Source organism: Takifugu rubripes, chromosome 8, assembly GCF_901000725.2.
Source record: "Takifugu rubripes chromosome 8, fTakRub1.2, whole genome shotgun sequence".
Lineage (NCBI taxonomy): Eukaryota > Metazoa > Chordata > Actinopteri > Tetraodontiformes > Tetraodontidae > Takifugu > Takifugu rubripes.
Genome location: NC_042292.1, coordinates 7,409,837 through 7,433,572, shown reverse-complemented (window position 1 = coordinate 7,433,572; position 23,736 = coordinate 7,409,837). Strand labels below are relative to the sequence as shown.

The window sequence follows — 23,736 nt, the reverse complement described above, 5'->3', positions numbered from 1 at the left end:
AAAAGAGGAAGAACGTCCAAGAAATTCAGGATTTCCTAAAGAGTTCTGAACAATCTTCAAAATAAGCGGGCTAAGGGCTAATGCCTCCCTCACAACGCGTCACCTGCTGAGAAACCCAAACTCAAGATGACAATGGTGATTATGTCCCGAGCACTAACCGTCAGTTAGCACGTTCACGTGACAATGACAGGAGATTCGTCCGCCGATAGCATGCTAATGCCCTCAGACAGCTCTCTCTCTGCTTTAAGAGGTAGAACCTGCTGTGACGTGTTGCTGGTTTGGTCGAGTTGCTTTCAAAATACATTTTCGACCTTGCGAATCTAATTAGCCAATCTAATTACTTGTCTGACCGAAGGTTTGCAGCCAATCATCTGCCTCAGCCTGAGTCAGCTGATATAGCAGGAAATACATTAATGTTCATTATGTGGACTCGTTTCCTTTGGAAGAGCTAAATTCATTCTGATCCTCTGCTGTTTTTTCAATCAGCTTTCAGCATCTTTCAAACTTAATGTGTTGAGAAGGTCAAAGGTCAAACACAATGCTGCTGATGGGCCAGGGGTCAGTTCCATCACGTCAGGCGTGGAGACAGCATACGCACGTCCATCCTCCAGCCGTGCGTGGATGGAAAGCGATGCTTCCTGTCTCCCGCCCATCAAGGCCTCAGAGGGGGCTGCATTCCGTCGCATCGTCGGCGTGGGTACAGATGAAGACCGCCTGTGCTCACCCGTGTCAGACGGTCGTTCCCCTCCGAAACGCGGAAATCTCAGGAAATTCCGCAAAAGTGAAATGCCTGCGTGCGAGGCCTGTTTAAAAGTGAGCAGGAAGTGAGGCGACTGTTTTTTACTGCGGGTGGAGGAGGAGGATGCTCCCACTGTGGGAGAGTGGGGCAGAAAGCTGTAAACTTTATTTTCTTTACAGGTTTGAATAAACGACTGCCTGTCTGAGCGTCTGCGTGTGAGCTACAACTGGCGTGCTTGGCTCTACGCTAACCACAGGGCGTAGTCGTGGGCTTTGAAGTTATCCCTACGAGCTGAGCTAAACTCATACGCTTGCTACTGTTCAAGACCCGGGCTAGAGTCTGGAAACATCACGACATAGTAAACTTCTCAGTCCTACGAGGAGACCTTGTTCGTTAGGGCAGCTCAATGTTGCCCCCCATAGTGTCCAAATGAGTAACTATACATTAACTCAGGGTTGATTATATTTGGTTAGCGATAGGTGAGACTCGAAACGCTAACGCCAGCCAATAACAAACCTTCTGACAGAAGAGAAGCACAACACTGGCAGTAAGACATCTAAAAGACCAAGTGGTTAGCTAATCACAGCTACCTAAACTTTTTCCTGTCTTCTTCATGATCCTTATCTAAAGCAACACTGAACAGTAGCAGAGGGAAAGGTCAGAGATGATGCAGAGAAGAAAATAAAAACAAAAAGTGACAGACAGGAGTGCACTCAGCCATCATTTTAACGCCACGTCCGAGCAGTTTGGCGCTCATTTGTAGCGCCATGCCGGACGTTCTTGTGGATGAGCTTTGTTGTCTGCTCGTCACCTGCTTGAAAGTAGCACCCAGACAGGTTGCAGTGACTTTCTGGGCATCAAAAGTCACTGCTGGCTAGCTTAATACATCTGCAACACATCACGCAACCATGAAGCCTCGTCTTGTAACTGCGCCTTCAGCATCACATCCCATCACGTTTCATCAAATGCTCTGTTTGAGACACGTTGTGAGCGTGAGTCATGCCAAAGGCTTTGATGTTTAGCATTAGCATTCATATGAAACACGTTACCTAAAGGGCTAAAGGCTAAATGGGCTCAGCATTCTGTAAATATATACTGGTGGAGGCTGACGGAGTTCTCCTGCAACAGCCACAACAATCAAACAAAATAAAGCCAAAGGTTCCAGTAAAACTTCCAATAAATCTGACAAACGATTGCGAAATCCAGATGTTGCAATATTTCAGACACAATGAGCCTTGTGTGATTTTGGAGGAGAGAAGACACACGTGTCACTGAGAGCGGAGCGGAAGTTTCTGGAAGTCATCAGGGTCGGGGAGGGGAGGGGCTTGGACGCCACAGTAGTCCATATACATGCACGCTTAACATGAATGTCGGACACAGGATACACGCTGCAAACGCAAGAAATAAACACTTAAAACAAACCAAACAAAGACAACAAAGTCGCCACGTCTTAGCCTAGCGTGCCCAAAATCGCGTCCAGGTCAATTGAAAGTGAAAACACGCAGAGAAACGCCCCAGAGTTGAGGTCCACAGCTGTCAAATCTTATGGGGCGACTCTGCAACTGGCAGGAAACCGCCCCGTCAGGACAGCATCCACGCAAGGCTGCACTTTTACCTCCTCCTCCACCCATACAACCCCCCCCCAAAATCCCTGGGTGAGTCATGCTCGGAGGCGCAGGGACGAGATGATGCTGACTTTTTTTGGCCGCTGCTCGTCGGGGGAAGCGAAATGCAGCGAGACTCAGAGAAAGGCTGTTATGTTTGGAGTGCTGCTGCTAAAAAAAGGAGCGTCAACACAGTCTTCATGTGGACACAGAACACACGCTAAATCAGGCTGTTGCATCACTGCACGCCCAGTTTGGATAATTACACGCTGGGCAGGAATATGATGTAGGACGGGGATCTAAAAAAGGTCCGGACAACTTTGGATCAGCAGATTTATTTCAGGAGAAAATGGTGAGGTCGTAAATGTAAGAGCGGCGAGGACGGAAGTTTCCGGCTCTGCCGCTTAAAGCTGCGGATCCTGTTGTAGCCGAGCGTCAATCGCCGCCACGATCAACCGAAGCTGTAGCTTAAATTGTAGTTGATGGTCAGATGGACAACAGGATCGATGCGCTTTCACGTCTCTCCTCTGTCCACATTAGTGTCCATCCGCTGCTTCCCACTGAGGAGCTCTGCTGTTAACGTAAGTGATACGGAAACGCTGTGGTTGCTGTAGGAGGCTGGGGGGGGGGGGGGGGGGGGGGGGGGGAGTACTGGGATGGGGGGGCGGATCTCTAGTTCCCATTAACGGTGGGCGACACGAGGCTGCGCGTGCTGAAGTGGCGAGAAGCCGCCAAAACGAGATCAGTTCGCAGATACGAAGATTTGGAGATACGGAACCTTGCTGCAGAGGTGTCGATATTCCAGGACATCGTTCAAACTTCCGTCCTCAAACTCAACCAGGTCATGACGTTGCCTAAACCTGAACTTCAGCGAAGGACACGTCCCTGAAGAGCGAGCATCAAAGGATCAAAGGGATGACGGTGAACATACGTTGGATATGACCTTCAGTAAAGGTCATCCTGCCGGATTAGCTTGGTGTCTAATGGCCCGAGGTCATGTGACTCAGACATAACGTTTCCTGACACGATCTGTCAGGAGCCATAAACATGACGAGACCCCGAGACAGCAGGACATGTGACACGTGGGACGAACGCCAGACAATCCCTCGACGTGGCGGGACGACGTTCCAGAAAACTCCCAAACTTCGCGCGAACTCCAAGATAAGAAACGTCAGAAGTGAAACCTGTTCTGGGAGCAGGTGGAGCGAAAATCCAGAACGCTGAGTGGAAGTGAAGACGCAGCCGGAGGGAGGGAAGCGGCGAGGACGAGTCCAGGCCGTCCCTCCCCGGGCTGAGCTGCTGTCAGAGCAGAACATTCACATTCACGGCTCGTCTGTCGTCTCCGTGGCGACGCAGCCACCGTCAGCGCGCATGTAAAACACACCCGCCCAGGCGGGAATTCCTACTCCGAACAGACGCGGGCGGAGCGACGCAGGACAGATGTGACGACAGATTAAACCGTCTCCCTCCTGCAGATGTTTACGGTTCAGGCCCGGCACAGGAAGCAGCTCGTCAACACGTGAATTCTGCGGATGAAATGAATTCACTGGCTGTTCGGAAGCGCATGGAGCTCTGCTGAGCTAGCCCGGAGAAGCCGGGATGGAGGTCCCTCCAGCTGTCACCTGCTCACATCTGGAGTGGGAAACTGGAGGCTGTTCACACAAACCTTAGAGGACCTGGGACCAGAACCCATCAGTTCCCGCCTCACAAAGTGGGTTTCGACATTCCGACATTCCAGAGGCATCGAAGTCATGGAAATTTACAGTTATGTACAGTGAAATTAAGCAATTCTCAATGGCTCCGTGGTGCCGAATCGCACACTGTCGTCATGCATTTGGCTCATTCACACCACAAACATCAGGAATCCAGATTCTCTGAACTATCCTGACGTCAACAGGAAGTCGAAGCTCCTCTTTTCGCTTTTCTTTCCTTCGTTTCAGCTTCTGTTCGATGCTACGCGAGGCCGGATCGGAGATCGGAAGGACTCCGTGTCCAAACGGCTCTCCGGGGGGGTGGCCACAAAGTCTGATCTGGTAAAGTCAAAACATCTGAGGGGCTAAACGAGTCCGAGCCGATAACCGCTTCATGACGGGTTTTACGAACACGTTCTGGCGTCTCCGTGAGCTGCAGCTGTGTTCAACCGGGACTTGTCTCTATTCCAAGAAAGACATTCATTCCAAACGTGTGCTAAAAGCGTCAGTGGGGGGAACTCTGGACGAAGACAGCCAAAAAAACGGTTGCGTCATCCTGGGGCTTCAGGCTCCAGCGCAGTCCCACGCGCATCAGTCGCCACTCAGACGAGGAAGGTTCCCAGTCAGAGGGACGGCGTCCGGCGGTCCTGTAAATATGTGGAGATCTCGTCTCGATTAGCCAGCAACGCTGCCCCAGCAGCCATTCAGTCATCTGCCTGGAAGTGTCTTTGACCTGCTGATGTGAGGGGTCACGCAGAAAAAGAGGGCTATTATTCCGGAGTCATTACTCCTGCGTGGAGGTGGAGACTTCTTTACACGCTTCCTAAGCTCGGGGAGCTCGTTCACAGGGGACAAAGACGGGGGTGGCGTTTGCGGGTTTGGTTGCAGAGGTGGCAAACAGCCTGGCGAGCCCTCGAGGCTGTGGGGGGAGAGACAGGGGAGCTTCAAGAGGTAGAAAGCAGATGGTTGGGAATTAGCATGTGAATGTGGACACGCAGCTCCACAGGGGGTCTCGCCCTCATCCTGCCTCCTAACTGGGGGATAGGTGAGCTGAGGGAAAGGAAGCCCCAGAGAGGCTAAATCAATAACTGGCGACCTACAGTGAGTCGCCAAAAGAACTGGGCGGGGCTTAGAGCGGGAGAGGTTTAGCCCGAGATAAAGCTAATTACAGCGTTAGCTTCGGAAATGATGTTCATATTTCTGAGGACCAGTAAGCAAAACCTGAATCTGATCACAAAACAGGAAGCAGCCGGCAGAGATGGAAGAAACAGATAGAAATCAAGACTTGTTGCTGATAAGATCAGGACTGGGGCAGCTTTGACGGCAGGCAGGCAGGCAGGCAGGCAGGCAGGCAGGCAGGCAGACAGACAGACAGGCAGGCAGACAGACAGACAGGCAGGCAGACAGACAGACAGACAGACAGACAGCTGATAGGTTTGCATTAATGAGATTCCTGATATTATATTATGATGATCCAGAGGCCATTGAAAACGTCGGTCAGAGCACTAATAAATCCATCAGTCTCCTTTTCGTGACCAGATTTATGCCCGTTGATTTATGGAGGCTGCCTGAGGCGCTGGATCTCCGGCCCTTCCTCCTCCAGAGGCAAACACCCTCTTTTACGTGCACTTAAACTCACCACGGCTGCTCCCATGAAGAGGAAGTGGAGGGATTTTCACGTTTCCGGTGTTCTCAGAGTCAAAAAATGGGGCAAAAAAAGACGATGAGGACAAGAGGAGAGAGAACAGAAGAGGAATTGCCTGAGCTGGAGCGGCACAGAGGGTCCACACACCAGGACTCAAGAGGCTTCATTCCTTTGAGGGACTGGTTTCCATGGCAGGGGTTGCTGTGGTGAGGGGGCCCCACGATGGTCCCAATGGTGCAGCAGACATGCAGTCAGAGGACAATTATGAATGAGAGTCCTGTATGAAGTGTTCGGTAGATTGGGGATTAAAATCTGAATGAAAAATGCAGTTTAGAAACACTGATAGCATGAAAATTGTAACCAAAGCTAGCCTGCTACGTAGTTAAAGAAATGCTTATTAAATGCTGCTAAAAAATGCTAATAAGACACCGCTTTGCTTTAGCTTAGCATTTGGGCGGGTTAAATCTTAATTACCAGACCTCAGATGAGCTGGTTTGTGTACACGTCAACAAAAGCGTGAACAACGTTACAGATTCCAGAAACAGGAAATGACTAAGCTAAGCAGTGAGGATTAGCTCCTCATTTCTGGGGTAAGTCTTTGGACAGTGACACCTTGACCTCTGGTGAAACATGGATGCAAGATCTACTGCCGGGACCCTCAACAGAACCATTCAATGGCGGCGACAGTCAAAGATTCCTGGTGGAAGTCTGCCAGGAAGTCCAGCACAGACTCTCATTCGGACCCTTGTTACAGTCCAGTAAAAAAAACCTGCTGTTCTGTCCATCTGTTTCTGTACTTCACACTGGATTTACAGAGTTGCTGTGTGGCACTTCCTGTCAACTGGAGGGGGGTTCCCCATTTATATCACACGCTGCATAAATGTGTGCTAACATGTGGAGCTAAGGTGACTCTGGAAGGTGTGATGAAACAACCTTTAAAGCAGACCCTACCGTTAACGTATAGGACGCGTGACTGAGCGTCTGCGTTGAACAATGAGGCTCATTGATTCAAACGCGTCGGCCGGTGTATTAGCCTCTGCCTGAGAGCAGTTTGCAAATGGATGGGGAGAAAACAATCTAGCTGTTTAGCTTCCACATCTGAAACTAATAACAGCCCGGAGCGCCGCGGCTTAGCTGCTACGCTAGGCTAATAAGAGGCCCTGGGCCCAGAAGCTAGGGCTCATTAGAGGTTTTCACCCGGGGTTGGCTACAGTCCGACAACAACAGGCTGGCCTGCAGTGTCGCCGTTAGCATCATCGTTCAGACCAAAAGAGTTTCGTCTCTGCTGGATGGTTGAATCAATGTTTAACCAACAAAAATAAGATAAGTCCCCTGAAACCTACGGCAGAACGTCACTAAATATTTACTTTACAGGCTCTCCTTTACAGTAATCCCCCAAAGCCCACAAGTCCAACCAGTTTTCAGGGTTCGCTCCATGCTAACACCCCAGCAGGACACAGCTGTCCCCCTAAAGCAACCAACAACATTCCAGATATGCCAACAGGTCAAGTTGCCTGAACTGTGGAGGGCTGATTAGAGGTGTGACGCCACGATCTAAAGAATGTTAAAACAGGGCGGCTGAAGCCTTGCGTGGTCGTTCGGCGGCTCATTCCTGCCTTAGAGAGCCACGTTGGGGGGGGCGGGTGACACAAGGCAATATTGAAGGTCTTTGGCAATTTTCTCCAGCGTTGTTCTGAGGCGAGGGAGAAGCTCCCGATATCTGAGGAAGCTCATTTCCTGATCTTGTCGTCCGTGAGGAATGAAAATGGGACACTGGCTGTCGCGCCTCGTTTGGCTGAGCTGGAGACGGAGAGGGTGCGAGCCGGAGCCAGGATGGAGGAGGACTGGGCGAATCCTCGGGCCACATCAATGGAATTCAAAGTCAGGGAGAATCCAGGGCCTTCCTGGATCTTCCCGACTGGCTGTACGAGCTGAAAAAATCTGGTTTTGTACATTTTTCCTCTCAGGGCTCCTCCGCATTGGGTCTCCCAAGGATCAGAGGGCCACGATGGTGGGACTATTGAGGGGAGGTGCCATCAGCACAGCCACACACTGGACCTTTAACACGGCTGATATGGTGACAGCTGCAACAATAAAGCCCAAAAGGAGCGGCAGAATTGTGTGAATATCAGAATTTCACGCGTTTTACGGCCCTCAATCAATCAATCAATCAATCTTTATAGAGGGTCTGTTACAGTTTCCAGAATCCCAGGGCCTGACCCCCAACAAGCAACAGTGGCAAGGAAAAACTCCCCTTTAACAGGAAGAAACCTTGAGCAGGACCAGAAACCTTGAGCAGGACCAGGCTCATGTAGGGGGACCCTCCTGCTGATGGACGGCTGGGTTCGGGAGGGGGGGGCGGGCTGTCGAGGCACCTTTAGGCTAACGGTGCGTGTTCAGTCTAGATACATCATTTTCAGGGTGTGTGTGCACGTGTGACTCTGCTCCACATGCGGGTCAGTGGGCCAGTTGGTTCCTCTGACGTATGCGATTTAGATTAGGAGTTCTGCCAGTTCCCATTAGACACCTGAGAGCTGACAGGCCTCAGACGGAGCGAGCAGGAGAGGACCTGAGCTCCTCCTGGACCTCGGTCCCGGGGTCAGAAACCAGGTCTGCCTCGACTGCCTGGCGCTAAAAAAACGGATTGTTGTGACGGGGATCCCTCAGAGGAAGCACCATCCCAGATGACAGATGTCTCCATTTCCACTGAGGAGCGAGCGGTTCTGCGGCGTTGGTACCAAACCAGAGCTGACTGCACCGTTCCAGCGTGACGAGCGGCACGTCAGGATCAGGAAACCCAGAAAAGGGCTGAAAGTAAAGCAACAGACACGAAGGAAACCTGTCGTCCGGTGATTAGGGTCACTTCAATTACTCCATCGGTGATTAGACTCAGCCCAATCTGGCCGGTTCCCTGCAGGAGAGACGGCCCAAACCCACCTTAATGCACTTTGGCGCCACCAATCTGACCAGAACGAAGGGGGAGGGACGATGGTTCTTCGTGTTCTGGGCAGATTTTATTATTGTTCTACAACATTTCTCTCGCACCTGGAAAAGGTGCGGTTAGCAAAGCGTAGAACCGGTTTATTTCACGTTTTAACACGTTGAATCACCAAACCCCCCCAGCAGACCCCAGCAGACTGTTGATCCCACAAACCAAAACCACATCAGCTTCCCACCAAAACACCTTAAACTCAGAATTTTAACATAAGGGGGGATTTTTCCAGGAAAAAAAATTGATTTGGTTCTTGATTTTTAGCATCTGCACCCATGTAAGTCTTTTCTGAGGGGCTTTGCCTTGGAAAAAAGACAAGACAAAACAAAACAAGACAAAAAAAACCAGCAGTAAGTATCATATTACAGCAGATGAGACTGAGGGTCTCATGGTGGGGGGGGAGCCATATTAGCATCCGCTCTCTGCTTTCATGATGTATGATGCCCCGAACTGAATTCCCCGGAGACAGAAACTGGAATGCACCAAGGCCGGAAAGCCAGAGGACAGATTTTCATGTGGGGAAATCTGCGCTGCAGCGGGAGCAGACAGTCTGGAGCAGATCCATTCTTCCAGATAATTCTGGATTATCGTGCGAGGATTAACGTATAGAACAAACATAACACCCTGCAGGCTCCGACCGACGCTGAACGGGTCAGAGATGCTGCGCGTCCGGCTGCAACAGTGCCCGTGGCAGACGCGATGCCAACTCCAGGGAGGGCGACTCCCCTCCCCACCGGCGCGGGCTCGGCCCGGAGCCGCACAGACGCGCCGGGATGACGGTTTATAGCGAAAATCCCCCCCCCCCCCCCACACACACACACCTCTGCAGGGTTTCCCCACTTTGCACGGTGATGCGCGCCCCTGCTGCAGTCAGGGGGGTCGGTTTCAGCACCACGCAGGCGAGGACCAGAACAAAAGACGCAGGCTGGTGCGAGATGGGGCGCATCGGGACGCGGCGCGCAACACCTCGCAAGAATCACCCACAGAAGGACGAGTCAGGCTTCAGAGGCGAAGCCGGTGAGGAGCATTCCATCAGATCATCTCTCTTAATTCACGCGTAATTGCACAAGCGTGGAGGATTGAAGGACAGGTCTGCAAGCAGACACTTGAAGCAACAAAGTTTTCCAGCTGCTCGGAGCTAAATCAAACAAACGAGTCAACGCTGGTGGCGGTTAAACCGGCCACAGAGGAGCGTTTGTTCAGAGAAAATAAAGGAAACATCTCTTACCTGGAGGCTCAGGCTGCGGAGCGGCACCAACACGCCTGCGAGAGGAGGGCGACAATGAGCGGCGTGCGTGCGTTCGTGTGGGGGGGGGGGGCGCTGTGACTCCCGGATACCGTAAATGCTGAAGAAAATGCGCATCAGGGCTGAAACGCGTGGTGTTCGGCGCTGGAGTGCGCGCGTGAACGCGCGCGGACGCAGGGTACAGCGTGCGCGTCGGGAAGTGAGCGCGGAGCTGAGGCACCGACAGGGGTGTGGCTGTTGCTGAGGAGAGTTGGAGGATCGGGGGCTGCGACGCGGATGGAGAGCGCAGCTTTTGTGGACCCCTCCATCAAATCATGCGAACCTAATCATGAATGAAAGAGGTATCCAATTCAAATCCCACATTTTAATGTTTGATGTTCTCTGCGGACATTAGAAATGAATACACGTGGATATGCAATATTTTTATCAATTTCAAACTTAGAAGTGATAAAAGTGCGCCGCAAACAGAAGCTACTTTTACGATACCTTGCCGTCACCTAGTGATCGAAACAGACATTACACGCACAGGTGCCGCCCTTTGAATAAAACTTGGTGTGAATATGATGTAAAATAATATAAAGGACCACGCAGTGCTTCATCATTCCAAAACCTGTATTGTATCTCAAGTTATTTACTAAACAATAAGGAAAACCTGCTGTTTCTCCAGCTATGATTGCTGCTAGTTTTTTCTGAACCATCTCTAAAACCAGACAGTAATAACATCATTGAGAAGGCACTATGCACCTTTTATGGAAGACAATCCCAAGCCGAACATATACTATTTTGTTAAGTTCTAATACAAATGTATTAAATTATGCAACCGTCCAACCAGTCCATCCATGATTGAAAGACCAAAGAACCCATCCACCGTTTTCTAGACCTCTGAATTAAAAGCCCGTCACATCCTGCTGACAATGTTGCGGGCGATGAGCTCTTTCATGATCTCGTTGGTGCCTCCGTAGATCGTCTGAATACGTGCGTCCACGTATGCCCTGAAAAGACAAATCACGCCGATCATGGTCTGCAAACATTAGCCCGGCGAACAACCTGGCAGTTGCAACAATAGACAGCTGAACTTGTGGCGCTCTCACTTCGCCACGGGATACTCCCACATGTAGCCCCAGCCTCCGTGGAGCTGCACGCCGTGGTAGGCAACCTTGTTCTGGAGCTCAGATGCCCTGGAAGGATCCGTAAAAAACAAAACAGGACGTGAGCAAACTCTTCCGCGGAGTTTATTAGGGACTAGTTAACAAAAGCTGCTCTCACCAGTATTTGGCCATGGAAGCTGTGGCGGAATCCAGTCGGTGCTCAGCGTGGAGCTGAAGGCAGCTATCTATGAAGGCTCTGCCAACGCAGATCTCCGTCTTCAGCTCAGCCAGCTTGTGCTGCACAGTCTGTTATTCATTTCAGCCCGGCCAGGAAGATAAAAAGGACAGAAAATAAACAGCAGAAGTAAAAAAAAAAACAACCCAAAAACATGTAACTCAAACAAGACAAAGTCTTCGGTCGACCTGCAGGTCAGCGATGGTTTTGCCAAAAGCCTTCCTCTGCATCACATAGTTCCTGGTCTCCTCAAAGATGAACTCGGACCCAGCTAAGGACAAGCCCCCGATCGCCAGACGCTCCTACGCCAAACACAAAAGTTGGGCTTAGCATGCGGCTCGTCTGCTCGCCCTCGCTTCCCGTCCGTTTACCTGCGGCAGCTCGTTCATCAGGTAGTAGAAGCCCTTGTTGGGTTCTCCTAAAAGAGCATTCGCCGGGAGTCGCACGTCTTCAAAAAACAGTTCGGCCGTGTCCTTCAACGAGCAAACATAGACACGGTGATCGGCGCTGAGTGCCGCAGGACTCACATAAGGGGGCGCCCAGAAGGCTCCAGTACCTGGGCCTTCAGACCCATCTTCTCCAGCTTCCGTCCTTTGTTGAAGCCCTTCATGCCCTTCTCCACCAGGAACAGGCTGATGCCGTGGGCCGCCGACTTGGCTTCGCGGTTTGTGACAGCGACAACCACGACCAGGTCGGCCAACCAGCCGTTGGAGATGAAAACCTGCATCAGGATGGAGAAAGAGTTGCTAAAACCAGAGCAGGAGACCCTGGACAGCAGCAGATGTGCCGTTACCCCCCACGGCTGCCCCACGTTTATGCTAACACCTTGCTGCCGTTCAGGATCCAGTCACTGCCGTCCCTCTTGGCGTGCGTCCGAATTCCTTGAAGGTCACTGAAAGAGAAGGTCAAAGGCTTCATCGGAACGTTCTGGATAAACGCGGGGACACCTCCGGCGCTCTGATCCCGACCTGCCAGCGCCCGGCTCCGTCATGGCGATGGCGCCGATGCATCTGCCCGCCGTCATTTCAGGGATGAAGCGCTCAATCTGCTCCTTGCTGCCGTAGTTGCTGATGTACGGCATGACGATGTCGGAGTGCAAGGCGAAGAACGGGCCGGTGCAGTTGGAATACATCCTGACGGAGAAGAACCGGGCCAACGTTTTTAAAGCGCAGCTCCGATTGGAGCGAAGGTTCAGAAGAGTCGACTCACTGCTCCTCCCACGTAACCGCAGCAGAAAACACGTCACCTCCGAGGCCACCGTGCTCCTCCGGGATGAGGATTCCCAGCAGGCCGTGCGAGCCAGCCTTCTCCCATGATTCCCTGCTCACGTGACCCACCTTCTCCCACCTGGAGCAGGACAGGAAGACAATAAGGAGACATCACATTTCAGTTTTTGCAGTTGCTTAGAGAGGATTTATGGATCTAATTGTTGTTGTTTTTTTGTAAAGATGTTCCTTTTAGCAGTATAGCTCGGTTCAGGAGAGGCACGGAATGGAGCCGACCCAAGAGAATGCCCAATTGCTGATTCCACCTACTCGCTATGATATGGAACCACTTCCTCTTGATAGAAGCGCCGGACGCTTTGCCTGAAGATATCGTGCTCCTCGGTGAAGATGCGTCGTGTCCCGATGTCCATCATGGTCTTGGCAGAGGAGCTTTCTGGACGCGCAGAGGGGCCGAGCTGCTCCGTCGCCCGACTGTGCTGCAGCCTGGACGCAACATAGAAACGATCCATGACACCAGTGGAGACGGTTTAACATCTGTGTGCAGTGGTGTCTTCATGCTTTGGGTTCTTGGTGCAACATACGCTGCAAATTCACCGTTTTCAACAACAGTAATATTACCTTGGATTAGCTTCTTGCAGCTACAATAACATACTCAGATTTGCTAATTAATATTTAATATGGGATACACAACAAGTGTAAGAATAGTTACATTGACATAAGGGCACTAATTGGTTCTGAAAGCAAAACACCTTTGTAACGTTGGTCTAGGTTTGGTATAAACTCATTTGTTGGGAGGGAAAATGTTTAATTTATAACATTTGAGTGTATTCTATGCACTGGCTGCATTTCTCCTGTCAATATGGACATGTTTTCTTGCAGGTTTTAGCATAATTAGCAAACATTTTCGTTCCAAGCCGATCGACAAAAGTGTGAAGACGAACAAAGGCCTTTTTTCCCCAACTTTTTGACATTCTGTCGAGAATATCCGATAATTCAGAACAAAAAATGTCAGAATCCAGACTTTTAAACGAAGGTGGTGGTGAATCAAGACTTCCATTCTTTCTAGATCAACTCCAGTTATAGGCCAGAAACCTTCACACTCACCTGGTAGTTAGCGCAACTAGCGCGTCCCTTCGCCTGCTGACATTCCTCAGTCCTAAAAGACAAGCTTTGATCATGTTTGATGAGAAACAAACAATTACTTCCACTCCTGTCAACAGTGCAAATCAGCACTCAGGCCACAACTGAAGGCGACCTGTTTCCGCTATCTGCGTCATAACCACGCCCCCTTAAAGGGTATTGGTCCGCAGCGGTGTGTGGGCGGGGCGAGCTCGGTCCGTTTGATTGATTTGATTGTACTGTATTGTTCAAAATAATGCGACGATGATAAGAGACACAAACATTCGTTTTGGGACTGAGGCACAATTGAGAATTGTCTATATTGACTGAATGTGGATTTAAAAATGTTTAGTTTGCGAGATTAAAATGTGTGGCGGTTTAGAAATTTAAAGCTTTTCTTTAAATTGAACTTTCTTACAGGGGGCTGGATGGAGGAGAAACAGTCCTGCGTTTCTTAAAGTTATTTAATTTCATAAAGAAACGTTTCAACAGCGAATGAATTAATTTCGTATAATGCCCGAATGTCTACGATATGAACCAATAATGTAAAATGTTTAATATAACAATAAATGCTTGTAAATGTACAAATTGTGTGAATTAGTCTCAGATAAATAAATTCTACAATAAATCATTTAACGATGAATTTTACAATTTAACCAAAAGGGCTTGAACTTTCTTGGTCAATACTGCCTTCTACTGGCTGATGAATGCAGGACCAGCAGGTTTGTTTTGCAAAATAAAGAAGCAGTTTTGTTTGTTTTTTCCATCTTTTCTAAAAAGAACCATGACACGAATTGGGTGGTGGATCATGATGAAGATTCTGGATATGAGATTTATACATAATCTGAAGTAAGATGTCTCTGAATGTGAAATTCAGCACAAATGAGGCCAGATGGGATGTAAGTTGGAAAAGTTTATTCTGAAATGAACAGAATGACAATAAATAAATCTTCTGAGGGAAGTGGGGAGATGTGTGGCGGTCTGACCACGACCTTTCTCCAGCACCTTTGGCATTGCTGGGTCAGTGATGGCGTGACTGAATGAGGTGGCGGTGGGAAGGGAGGGATCTACCCTCACTTGATGAGCGGTCACCCCTTCTCCCCCGTTTCTCACCCCATGCGGCAAGTGGAGACGTGCCCCTGGGGGAGCAGAGGCCGAGTGATAGGTGGGGATCTACAGCGGAGAGGTGATGGAGATGTTCCGAGACAGAGGAGGGTTTGAAATGAAAGGAAAACAAAATGCAACAAGATGGGTTCGCTTCAATATCCCTTGTTCATAGTCCTTGTCTTTCCTTGGTTGGTCTTTGGCACGGCGTTGTTGATGTCCTGAACACCGTCGGGCTGCCTGTAGACGAGCTACAGTTTCCTCAGCACTCCTCCTGCCGGCCTCTTACACAGACATGATGTGCTTGACGAAAGCTGGAAAGAGGGAAATCTGTCTTAGAGAACTTGGATTGGGAACTTGGAACTCTGAGGGAAGTCAAGGCTTACCCTCATAGTGCACGCTGCCGTTCTCGTCCTCCTGGCCGGTCATGAGGGCCTCAATCTCAGGCTCAGACATCTTCTCTCCTGCAGACCCAAGGGGATCCATGTCAAGATCGCGCTATCGGTTTCACATGCCGCGAGTGCTAAGCAAACTATTTATTGCACGTCTATATTTGGGGAAGGTGACTTGAGACCCACCCAGGGTGGACAGCACAATGCGCAGCTCAGCGCCCATGACTGTGCCGTTGCCCTCCTTGTCGAAGACGCGGAGACCCTCAACGTAGTCGTCGACGGTGCCCTTGGGAAGGGAGTCCACCTCCTTCAGCATGGGCAGGAAAGCGTCAAAGTTGAGCCTCTTGTTGGCCATGTCTGTCGGGCCAGAATCACAGGTTTGTTCAAGGGGCTTCACCCAACAGAAGTCACGCCAAGGTTGAGGTCAAAGGTGATGGTCATCGACACTGGCGGCCAGTCGGGCAGTCTTACCGTCAGCGGAAGGGTTGCCCAGAATCTTTGCAACATCCTTGTTGGTGGGGTTCTGGCCCAGAGCGCGCATGATGTCGGCTACCTGGTTGAAGGCCACCTGACTGTCACCAACTCTGTCAAAGAGACCAAACGCCTCCTTGAAGTCTGGTCAGGAAGAAAGAATCAGAAATTTGTTATTTAAAAAAAAAAAAGGCGCACAGTTGGGACTAAGTGCTACGATTGTTCATCAAGTCAAGTTAGTGTTCGATCATTTTTCCACGGGTTTCTGACTCTGTGATTGAGGTGGAATCAAAGAGAGCAGAAGCCGCAGACTTCGTCCGTTAACGAGGGGTAGTAAAGGCTAGCTAGCTCTGTGAATCCCACCAGGAGGCCAAACTCTGCCTGACCTTTCAGAAAAATTAATACTCCAGCGCAGCTTCTGAAAAGCAGCACCAGGAGCAGCTGTGGCAACCCCCCCACCCCACCCCCCCACCCCACACCCCACCTCCCACGAGCCCACACTCCACCCGCCCCACTATTCTTGCCTCAACTTGCTCATGGGAGGAATTTGGGAGTAGCAAACTGATACACAGCGACAGCGCGGACCGGGGCTAAATCGAGGCATGACCCTGCTGGGTTGAACTTGGGAATGCTGACGGCGATGTAATTAACACCCCCTAATCTGCTGGCGAGGGGAGGTGCAGCAGGACGAGAATCTGTAGGAGCAGCTTTTTGCTGTGCGTAAGTCGACGTTGACAAAGGGTCGCCTCGGTGGAACCTGGCGAGGAACAGGATCAACTTTGACAGTTTCGGGTGACTCCTCGTACCAGGGTGGGGCCGGAGGGAGGAGGGATTCGGGTAAGATCTTAAACCTTGACTCTTGCGATTGACACCTCCACAGGGCTGAAAAACAACGCTTAGAATAGACATATCATAAATTCTCCTGGACAGCTGGACAAGTCCAAGGAATGCGTCTGTCTTACTGTGCTGTACCAGAACCGCCTGCATCCCAATCTGACTTTATTCACCTCACAGTTTTGGCTACTTTTAGCACTTTTGTGTTATTTAAGGGACAAAGTTGGGCTTGTGAGGCAGGTAAAAGATGCAGGACCTGATCCGGACACTTACCCTCAATCTGGTCTGGCGTGTACTCGGTCTGTCACGTGGAAATGCACCAAAAAGTGCACGTGTACATTGAGAAATACACAAACAGAAGAAAAACAGAGAAAGAATTTAGCAAAGAAACAACATTTCCAGCCAAGTCATCATCTCACGACTGATGTAAAATTAGGCACATATTTCAACGCAAGTGTGCGGTTTCATCACAGAAATGCAGATGTTTTCATGGCCAAAGTCTCTGAAATTTGGAAATTTACAAATTTGAAAAAAGGCAACTCAATATTCCCTCCTTAGCATGACCTCAGCGTTACCAATTACATCCTAATTCTTGGCTAACTGGTCACGCAGGTATCCAAAACCCTCATGCCAAAAAGAGGAGTTACTCCATCGACGGTCCAAAACACAAACAAGTACACACCATTTTGGAGCGTTGGAGCTGGAGGAAATAAAGGAGAAGAGAAGCTGGAGTCCCAAGACAGAGTGGTCCTGAGCCAGGCACAGAGCCCCCCTCTTATTTATTCCGAGTCGATGATGTCACATATGCTAATCAGGCGGATCAGATGACACGATGCTACATCTTTAACTTTCTTAGGGCACATGGAGAGGAGAGCAGCAGAGGTACGACTTTGGGGGGGGTGTATTTTTAGAAGAAGAAATAACTGTGTCAAGACTCTCATGTGCCACTTTGAAGAGTTTGAAGATCAGTTTCCTCAAAGATTATCAAATTCACTGACTTCACCTGGAAAGATTCCCCCCGTCATTAACGTGTGGTTGGTGAAAATGTAGAAAAGTCGACCAGAGAAAACCTGTTTCAGAGGGGCTCCGAGCCCAGAAAGCTCCATTACAAAGTGATATTTTTAAACAGAGCGAGCTCCTCCTCATATGGCGAAAACAACAGCAGCGCGTAAAATCTGCCTGAAAAGATCCTTCCACTCGAGCGCGTGTGGCGTTTCACCCTTTTAAAGCAGGTCCAGGTCGCACACGCAGAAATCAGAGCAAAGTCTCAGTCAACAAAAACGCACCGCGTCGGGCTCCTCTTGCAACAGGCAGGCGAAGGAAAATCGGGACGGCCGTGCGGAGCTTTCGCTTCAAATGACTTTATTCAAGTTCAAAAGCACAGAACAAAGCAGCCGCCGGAGCTCTCCGTGGTCCTGATGGCGAAGTGGATCTCCTCAGCGAAACCAGCAGAGAGGGTTTGAGAGCAGCACATCAAAAACACTCAGAGTTCTGCAGGTTCCAATATCATCTGGGCTGAGAAGGCAAAACAGGAGTGAAGCAGAGCAAATGACAATATCTGTAAATTCCCCTGAATGTATGTGGAATTCAAGGTGACGCTCAATTTGGCCGTTGTTGAAACGCTTAAAGTCTTTAAAGGTATCAGAGGAGGTTGATGTTTATGTAGACCACATATTTATTGGATTTACTGGAGCAAATGTCAGCGGCGAGATGCTCACAGTGAAACCGTGTTGTTATTTCCACTAAAGGTTAAGACAGATGAGATAATCCGGTATTAGTGTCGATACTCGTACAGATTCCGGCAGACTTGCTAGGACTCTGGCGGCAGCCAGCAGAGCGCCAGCGGACCACTGACAGACACGGGCGACGGTTCACGCCCTGGGACAGATGACTTCTATTTTTTACTCCGGCTGCTGCGCGGCGTGTTTGGTTTCGCCGTGGGCGGAGACGCTGCTGCTCCTCAAGACTAAAATCCTCCCCGGCTCTCCATGACCCTGCCAATCCTCCTGAGTCCAACTGGCGTCAGGGCCAAATGAAACAAGGGCAGCGGGATTAAAAAAAAAGGCCTATGGCATTGTGTTGGTAGGCCAGCCAACTGCAGCAGCTGGTCTAACTGGGACAAATGAGAGGATCTGAAAAGATTTCTCTGCCCTCCAAAGTGGATATATAATAAATGAAATAAAAATACAGGACAAATGCTGAAGATCGTCTTGCTCAATTTGATTGGCTGAGGAATCTGGCCTCTCTGCTGCCCCCTGCTGGGGCCTCTGTGTGAATGCGAATTTCTCACAAAATGGACACGACAAAGCAACGAATGTAAAACACCTTTTTATTTTTTTTTATTAATCTGAACAATTTAACGCAACACTGACTTCTTCCATCATGCAATTTGATGTTGTGACAGTCTGGAAATTAGTTTTCTGTCAGTTCCGAGGACACAATATGAGCAACAGACCAAATCAAAGAAACAAAAGAACCTCTCACCTTCGAGATTCATGGAGCTTAGTGAGGCAATGACAGAAAAATAAAGGAAAGAAAGCCGGTAGCGTCCAGGAGAAGCGATGCCGCTCTCCGTTGGGTTTGGAGCAAGGATTTCTGACCTGAGGAAGATTTCACAGCTCAAACGCCGGAAATCTCGCCTTCGCCGGCTGCAGAAGGTCGGCCAGGAAATAGATGGTGCCGGCCATGCCTGGAAACACAAACCCAATGCAGGAATTTTAACTCCACGCCAGAAAGCCAGGATTTTTGTGAATGGGACATTTTACCTTCAAACAGGGAGAAGGGAGTGTCCGGTGTACGACATCCATGTTTCCCATAATTCATGCACCAGTCTGCAAACTGCGGAGGGACACACAGACGGATGAGTGCTGCACTGCAGCAAATGCAGGAGTAAGAAAATGGTGCATTACATCCTGAAACCATTGAATTAAATCCTTGAAATGAATGCGGGCATTGGCTGCACAACCATGACTGGCTGAATAAATGAGCGTCGTTTGGGGCCCCAAACGTGAAGACGCGGCACAGAAACCCGTCCTGGCGTCTGATATCTTAGACGGCAGCTGTTCCGTTTCAACATCGCCGAGTCTCTTTCATGCTCTCTCACCACGCAGGCTCTGTAAAGGTGTTTGGGATCCTGCGTTTGGCGGTAAAGAGCCAGAAAGGTGTAAGCGTTGCCTGCCGCGCCGTGACACAACCCGTAGCCTTTCTTCAACAGGCCGAAGTGCCAGACCACCTCGCCGCACTGCATGGCGTCAAACAGGTACTGCTGCACCCCGAAGGTCTGAGGTGACAGATCAAACACAGGGAGGAGAACATCCGCTTAACGGCTAGCCTTTTTTTTTTTGTCAAGTTCAAGCCAAAATGTAAAATTGACCACAGGATGGCCCTGTGACGCCACATTCAAGCACGCTCACCCGATAGGCCTGCAGCAGCATGTAGATCACACCCGGGGAGCCGTGGCACCAGTGCACCAGCAGGTCTCGCTCGTCCCCGACGCAAGGAGGGTAGTTCCCCGTTGCAAATTTGAGGCGACACACGTGGTCGACGCTGGGCTTCACCAGTCTGTGAACGTACTCCTGGACGCTAACAAAGCCTGGCTGCATGGGGGCGGAGTCAATACGATGCACGTCAGTGTTCAAGTACTGGAGGACACACCTACAATCCCTCATTGGTATTTTAGCTTTGAGCACATTGCTAATCCAGCACCTCCACTAAACACTGGGGGACATTTGGATGCTCGGTCCTTATATTACCACACAGAAAATAGCGCCATCAGCCTAGAGTCTAAGACATTTTATTTGGTAAAACAAGACGACCCAAATAGAACAAAAACCCCCTGATGCTACAAAATAAAACCACAGCAGTACACCTGCATCAGGTAGTAGTAGATGCCAGCCAGGCCGTGGGCGGCCCCGATGTACTGCTCCCCGTACCACTCGTACATCAGGGGACTGTGGTTCTGCATCCTCAGCCTCCTGCTGAGTTCCTCACCTGTCACAAGCACGGCCTCGCTGATCTGAGGAAGGAAACAACACATCCCGCCTCATAAACATCTGCAGAGTCAGAAAAAATCGATGGGGACCAGTTAGACATAAAACAGACATCGGTGTGAGCCAGATAATCCAGAATTAAGTCAGTATGATCATCCCTTAATGACTAGTAGAAAGAAACATGAAAGAAATTCCCGTTTCTTGTTGATGACCTACCTGTTGGATGTACTGCAGTGGGATCCGGTCTTGTCCCAGCTGCTGGTTGACAAACACGAGGGCGTAGAGGTACCCCACTCGCCCGTACAGCAGCTCGTTGGGAAGATTACCGGAGCCTTTTACCACAGCCTGGTGAAGCTGCAGCAGCCTGGGAGAGAGAACAAAGGACGCGTGCGTGTGAAGATCAAGATCATCTTCAGCCACAAATGGCCCATTTGTTAATAAAAATACCTAAAGAGTAAAATAAAATAGTATACAAGAGACCTGTTGATGCACTCGTCAGTCTCTGGCGCCCTCTGCAGGCGATGGTAGACCACAGCCGCGACAGCAAGAGGACCCGTGTCCCCGCACAGGAAGGTGACATCATGGCGGCGGGTCAAACACATCAGACTGCGTTCGATGTATTCCCGAGCTCTCTGGAGGAAGGCGGCTTCTTTGAACACATCATGGAGGTGCAGGTAGAGCAGAGCGATGCCTGACAAGAAGAACAGCAGCTCAAAACAGGCAATCTAATATGCTCAGAGTGGAATGTTAACAAATGAAAAAGATCTGTTCAAAATGAATACCAGCATTATATATGGGTTAGCTGTATAAAATATGGTAAAACGAAGCATGAATTATAAAATGCATGCATATGATGCATATTTCATGTCTCTCCTGCTGCAGAAACGATTAAGAAGGGCAGCAGGAATTTATTGGCATCCTAATGACACCTTGACACCTGGGAGGCCTCACCTGCCCAGCCGGTGTAACTGGTGCAATCTCTGGGGTCTGCAGACTTCAGCCCATTCTCCATCACTGAAAGAAGTTCGTGGATTTTGCAGCACAGCCGTTGAGAAAACTCTGGTGTGAGCTGAAAGAAGCAGGGGAAATACACGTCGGTGCAGAGTTCCGTGTACATGAATCCCCATCCATCTCCCCGTCCTTCCTTACCCTTCCGTGGGAGTCGAACAACTCCCGGGTGAGCGCGGGGTTCCCGTCATAATCATGATAAGGATTTTTCAAAGCCCTGGTGTCCATTTCACGCAGCACTGTCCTATAAATCTGCGTCACATCAAATAAAACATGTCTGCCAGCTGGAAAGGCCATTTAAGACACACGACACAGCGCATGGGAGCCGGATGTGGAGAACATTAGGAAAATGATGGAGTCTTTTGCAACGCATGGATGAAGCTATATTGAGTTTACTCTGCACGACTTCACACACCCACACAACACGTTAGCTCGCCAAAACCTGCGTTTAGCTTAGCTGCGCCGCCAGAGCTGCTAGGTTCATAAGGAACCAAAAGGCAGAACGGCGATTACTTTATACTTATAAACCTAAAACAGATAAAATTGTAACATGTGTGCACAAGTAGTGACGACATTACCTTAGCAAGCGTACCGCAGTTGTTGTTAAACCTTCTTATTTGTGTCTTTTTAGTGGTGTTCTTCGCATCAGCTGGGCGCTACTCCCCCTGCTGCAGGGGAGCGGTACTGCAACTCCGGAGAATCCAATCTGTATCTGTGCCTCTGTATTTCGCTCTGTCCCCCATGCAAATTAAAATACTTTTTTTTTTAAAGTCACTGAATTAATGAGCAACTACGCTACATCTGTCAAACTTTAAAAGGCGTATTAAAATTCAATTTCCCCACGGGGATGAATAAAGTCCATCTTAATCTTAATCTTAATCTTAAAATGTAGATATGATTTATTTTGGGTGAGGAAATAAAGGGAGGAAAAAAACCCTCTCTGATGTGGCAATTAATATAGCTACTTACTTTAGATGAAAAGTCAGGTTTTTCAAATGTCTTCAAATATATATGAAATGTGATATGGATTTTTCTTTTAGGCCCTCCAGTGGTGCATTTCAGCCTCATTGATTTTGGATCAGTGAACGCATTCGAGTTCCATTTCTTGGACCTGAGGTATTAAAAAGCTCTCTGTTCCTTAAAATTTAATCCAATTGTGTTTAAAATGACCAGCAAGAACAGATGCTGACCTCCAAAAGTGTGTGTGCGATGAAAAGATTGTAAAATATGTGGAATATGTAGACGGGAGCCCCAGTTTTACAGCAGATAAAGACCTTAAAAGGGTTGTCGCAGTATTTTGAGATCCATATCGTGCTGTCAGATGGCGAGTTGAGACCTTAATGGGAATGCAATTAAGACCGACCTCCTTCTTTTGGTTGGCCAAAGGAACCTATTGAGGGTTTATTTGCAAAGAGGAATAGGAAAAGCAAACATTTTCTCTATTGTTGATGCTGAAGCTCTTCCTCCTCTGCTATTCCCTGCCGGCCTTTCAAGGAGTGCATCCCAATTAAACCACTGTGAACCAAATACGCATCTCTGATCTGCACAGATTCCAAGAAGCTGCTGCAAGACGATGCAGATTAGAGATGAAAGATTGAGGACAAAATCCTTATTTTTCTCAGACTGGAGTGTTCTGCGAACAAGTTGAAGAGAAGTTTAGCCGTGCTTGAAGCGGCCTTATCAACCATTAAAGTTGTTTGCATAACACGCAGATTCATTTGTCTTTCTGGACTCTTTGTCCTGATGACGACAGCAACCTCGTCAGTGAAAAGTGCAAATTAAGCAGCAGATTTGCAACAGTCGTCACTGTGGCTCTTTAGTTTGCACGTGTAGGCGCTCGTACTTCAGCCACAGCAACTTTCTGTCATTTCCATATGAAGGAAGTGGCTGGGAGCTGTGGGTGAAGGCTGGTCCTGCCCTGCAGTCTCGGTTCCACACCTTGGGAGCTGTTTTACTTCGCCTTGAGGGACAGGAAATGGAAATGAGGCGGAGAGGGAAGGCTCAGAGGGAGACCTTCAGGCTTGATTAGAGCTCCTGGTTAAAAAGCACATTATTGAGCCACAGCACCACTGGGAGAAATAAACAGCACTGCGGCAAAATATTAATTAGAGCTGTGATTGATCCTCGGTTCCTGCAGCACAGGAGAAGATCCAAGGTCCGGTCACACCTTACATCTTATATTCCGGTGAAATGCTGATGTTCTGGAGTTCCTTCCTGTCAGCAAATGTCTTTGCGTTCAAAAGTTACATGAAATCGACAGTTTCTGCAGTAACAATCAGTTTATTTGGTATTTATCAGTTAGAACAGTCACGAACAACCTAGTGGCAGGAAATAATAGCCCCCGCTCCGCATT

At 49.3% G+C, this 23,736-nt stretch overlaps 4 protein-coding genes across 13 annotated transcripts in view; all 4 read right to left on the bottom strand.

Moving 5' to 3' along the window:
• The window catches only part of LOC101075053 (microtubule-associated protein tau-like), a 32,369-nt gene extending 22,174 nt beyond the window's left edge, over positions 1 to 10,195 (bottom strand). For 9 of the 10 annotated variants that reach the window (XM_029840229.1, XM_029840235.1, XM_029840234.1 and 6 more), the window contains exon 1: positions 9,900 to 10,195. The gene's annotated coding sequence lies outside the window, so the exon portion shown is untranslated. The remainder of the gene's footprint in view (positions 1 to 9,899) is intronic. The other variant, XM_029840239.1, reaches the window with a different exon arrangement.
• Positions 10,196 to 10,511: 316 nt separating this feature from the next.
• acadl (acyl-CoA dehydrogenase long chain) lies at positions 10,512 to 13,743 on the bottom strand. The gene is made up of 11 exons (XM_003978321.3): positions 13,571 to 13,743; positions 12,776 to 12,949; positions 12,450 to 12,587; positions 12,209 to 12,373; positions 12,066 to 12,132; positions 11,797 to 11,961; positions 11,612 to 11,713; positions 11,429 to 11,542; positions 11,184 to 11,311; positions 11,009 to 11,095; positions 10,512 to 10,909 (listed from the first exon to the last, which is right to left on the bottom strand). The coding sequence occupies exons 1-11, from the start codon at positions 13,642 to 13,644 to the stop codon at positions 10,816 to 10,818; spliced, it is 1,308 nt and encodes a 435-aa protein (XP_003978370.1). The 5' UTR covers positions 13,645 to 13,743; the 3' UTR covers positions 10,512 to 10,815.
• A 736-nt stretch (positions 13,744 to 14,479) lies between these two features.
• mylz3 (myosin, light polypeptide 3, skeletal muscle) lies at positions 14,480 to 17,183 on the bottom strand. Its single transcript, XM_029840240.1, has 6 exons — positions 17,069 to 17,183; positions 16,660 to 16,687; positions 15,553 to 15,696; positions 15,268 to 15,438; positions 15,076 to 15,153; positions 14,480 to 15,003 (listed from the first exon to the last, which is right to left on the bottom strand). Exons 1-6 carry the CDS (start codon positions 17,069 to 17,071, stop codon positions 14,975 to 14,977), a joined length of 453 nt encoding a protein of 150 aa, XP_029696100.1. The 5' UTR covers positions 17,072 to 17,183; the 3' UTR covers positions 14,480 to 14,974.
• Positions 17,184 to 18,698: 1,515 nt separating this feature from the next.
• On the bottom strand, positions 18,699 to 22,114 carry lancl1 (LanC antibiotic synthetase component C-like 1 (bacterial)). Its single transcript, XM_003978319.3, has 10 exons — positions 21,962 to 22,114; positions 21,525 to 21,635; positions 21,327 to 21,444; positions 20,856 to 21,066; positions 20,592 to 20,739; positions 20,255 to 20,401; positions 19,800 to 19,982; positions 19,490 to 19,666; positions 19,152 to 19,224; positions 18,699 to 19,075 (listed from the first exon to the last, which is right to left on the bottom strand). The coding sequence occupies exons 2-10, from the start codon at positions 21,609 to 21,611 to the stop codon at positions 18,999 to 19,001; spliced, it is 1,221 nt and encodes a 406-aa protein (XP_003978368.1). The 5' UTR covers positions 21,612 to 21,635; positions 21,962 to 22,114; the 3' UTR covers positions 18,699 to 18,998.
• Positions 22,115 to 23,736: the final 1,622 nt, after the last annotated feature.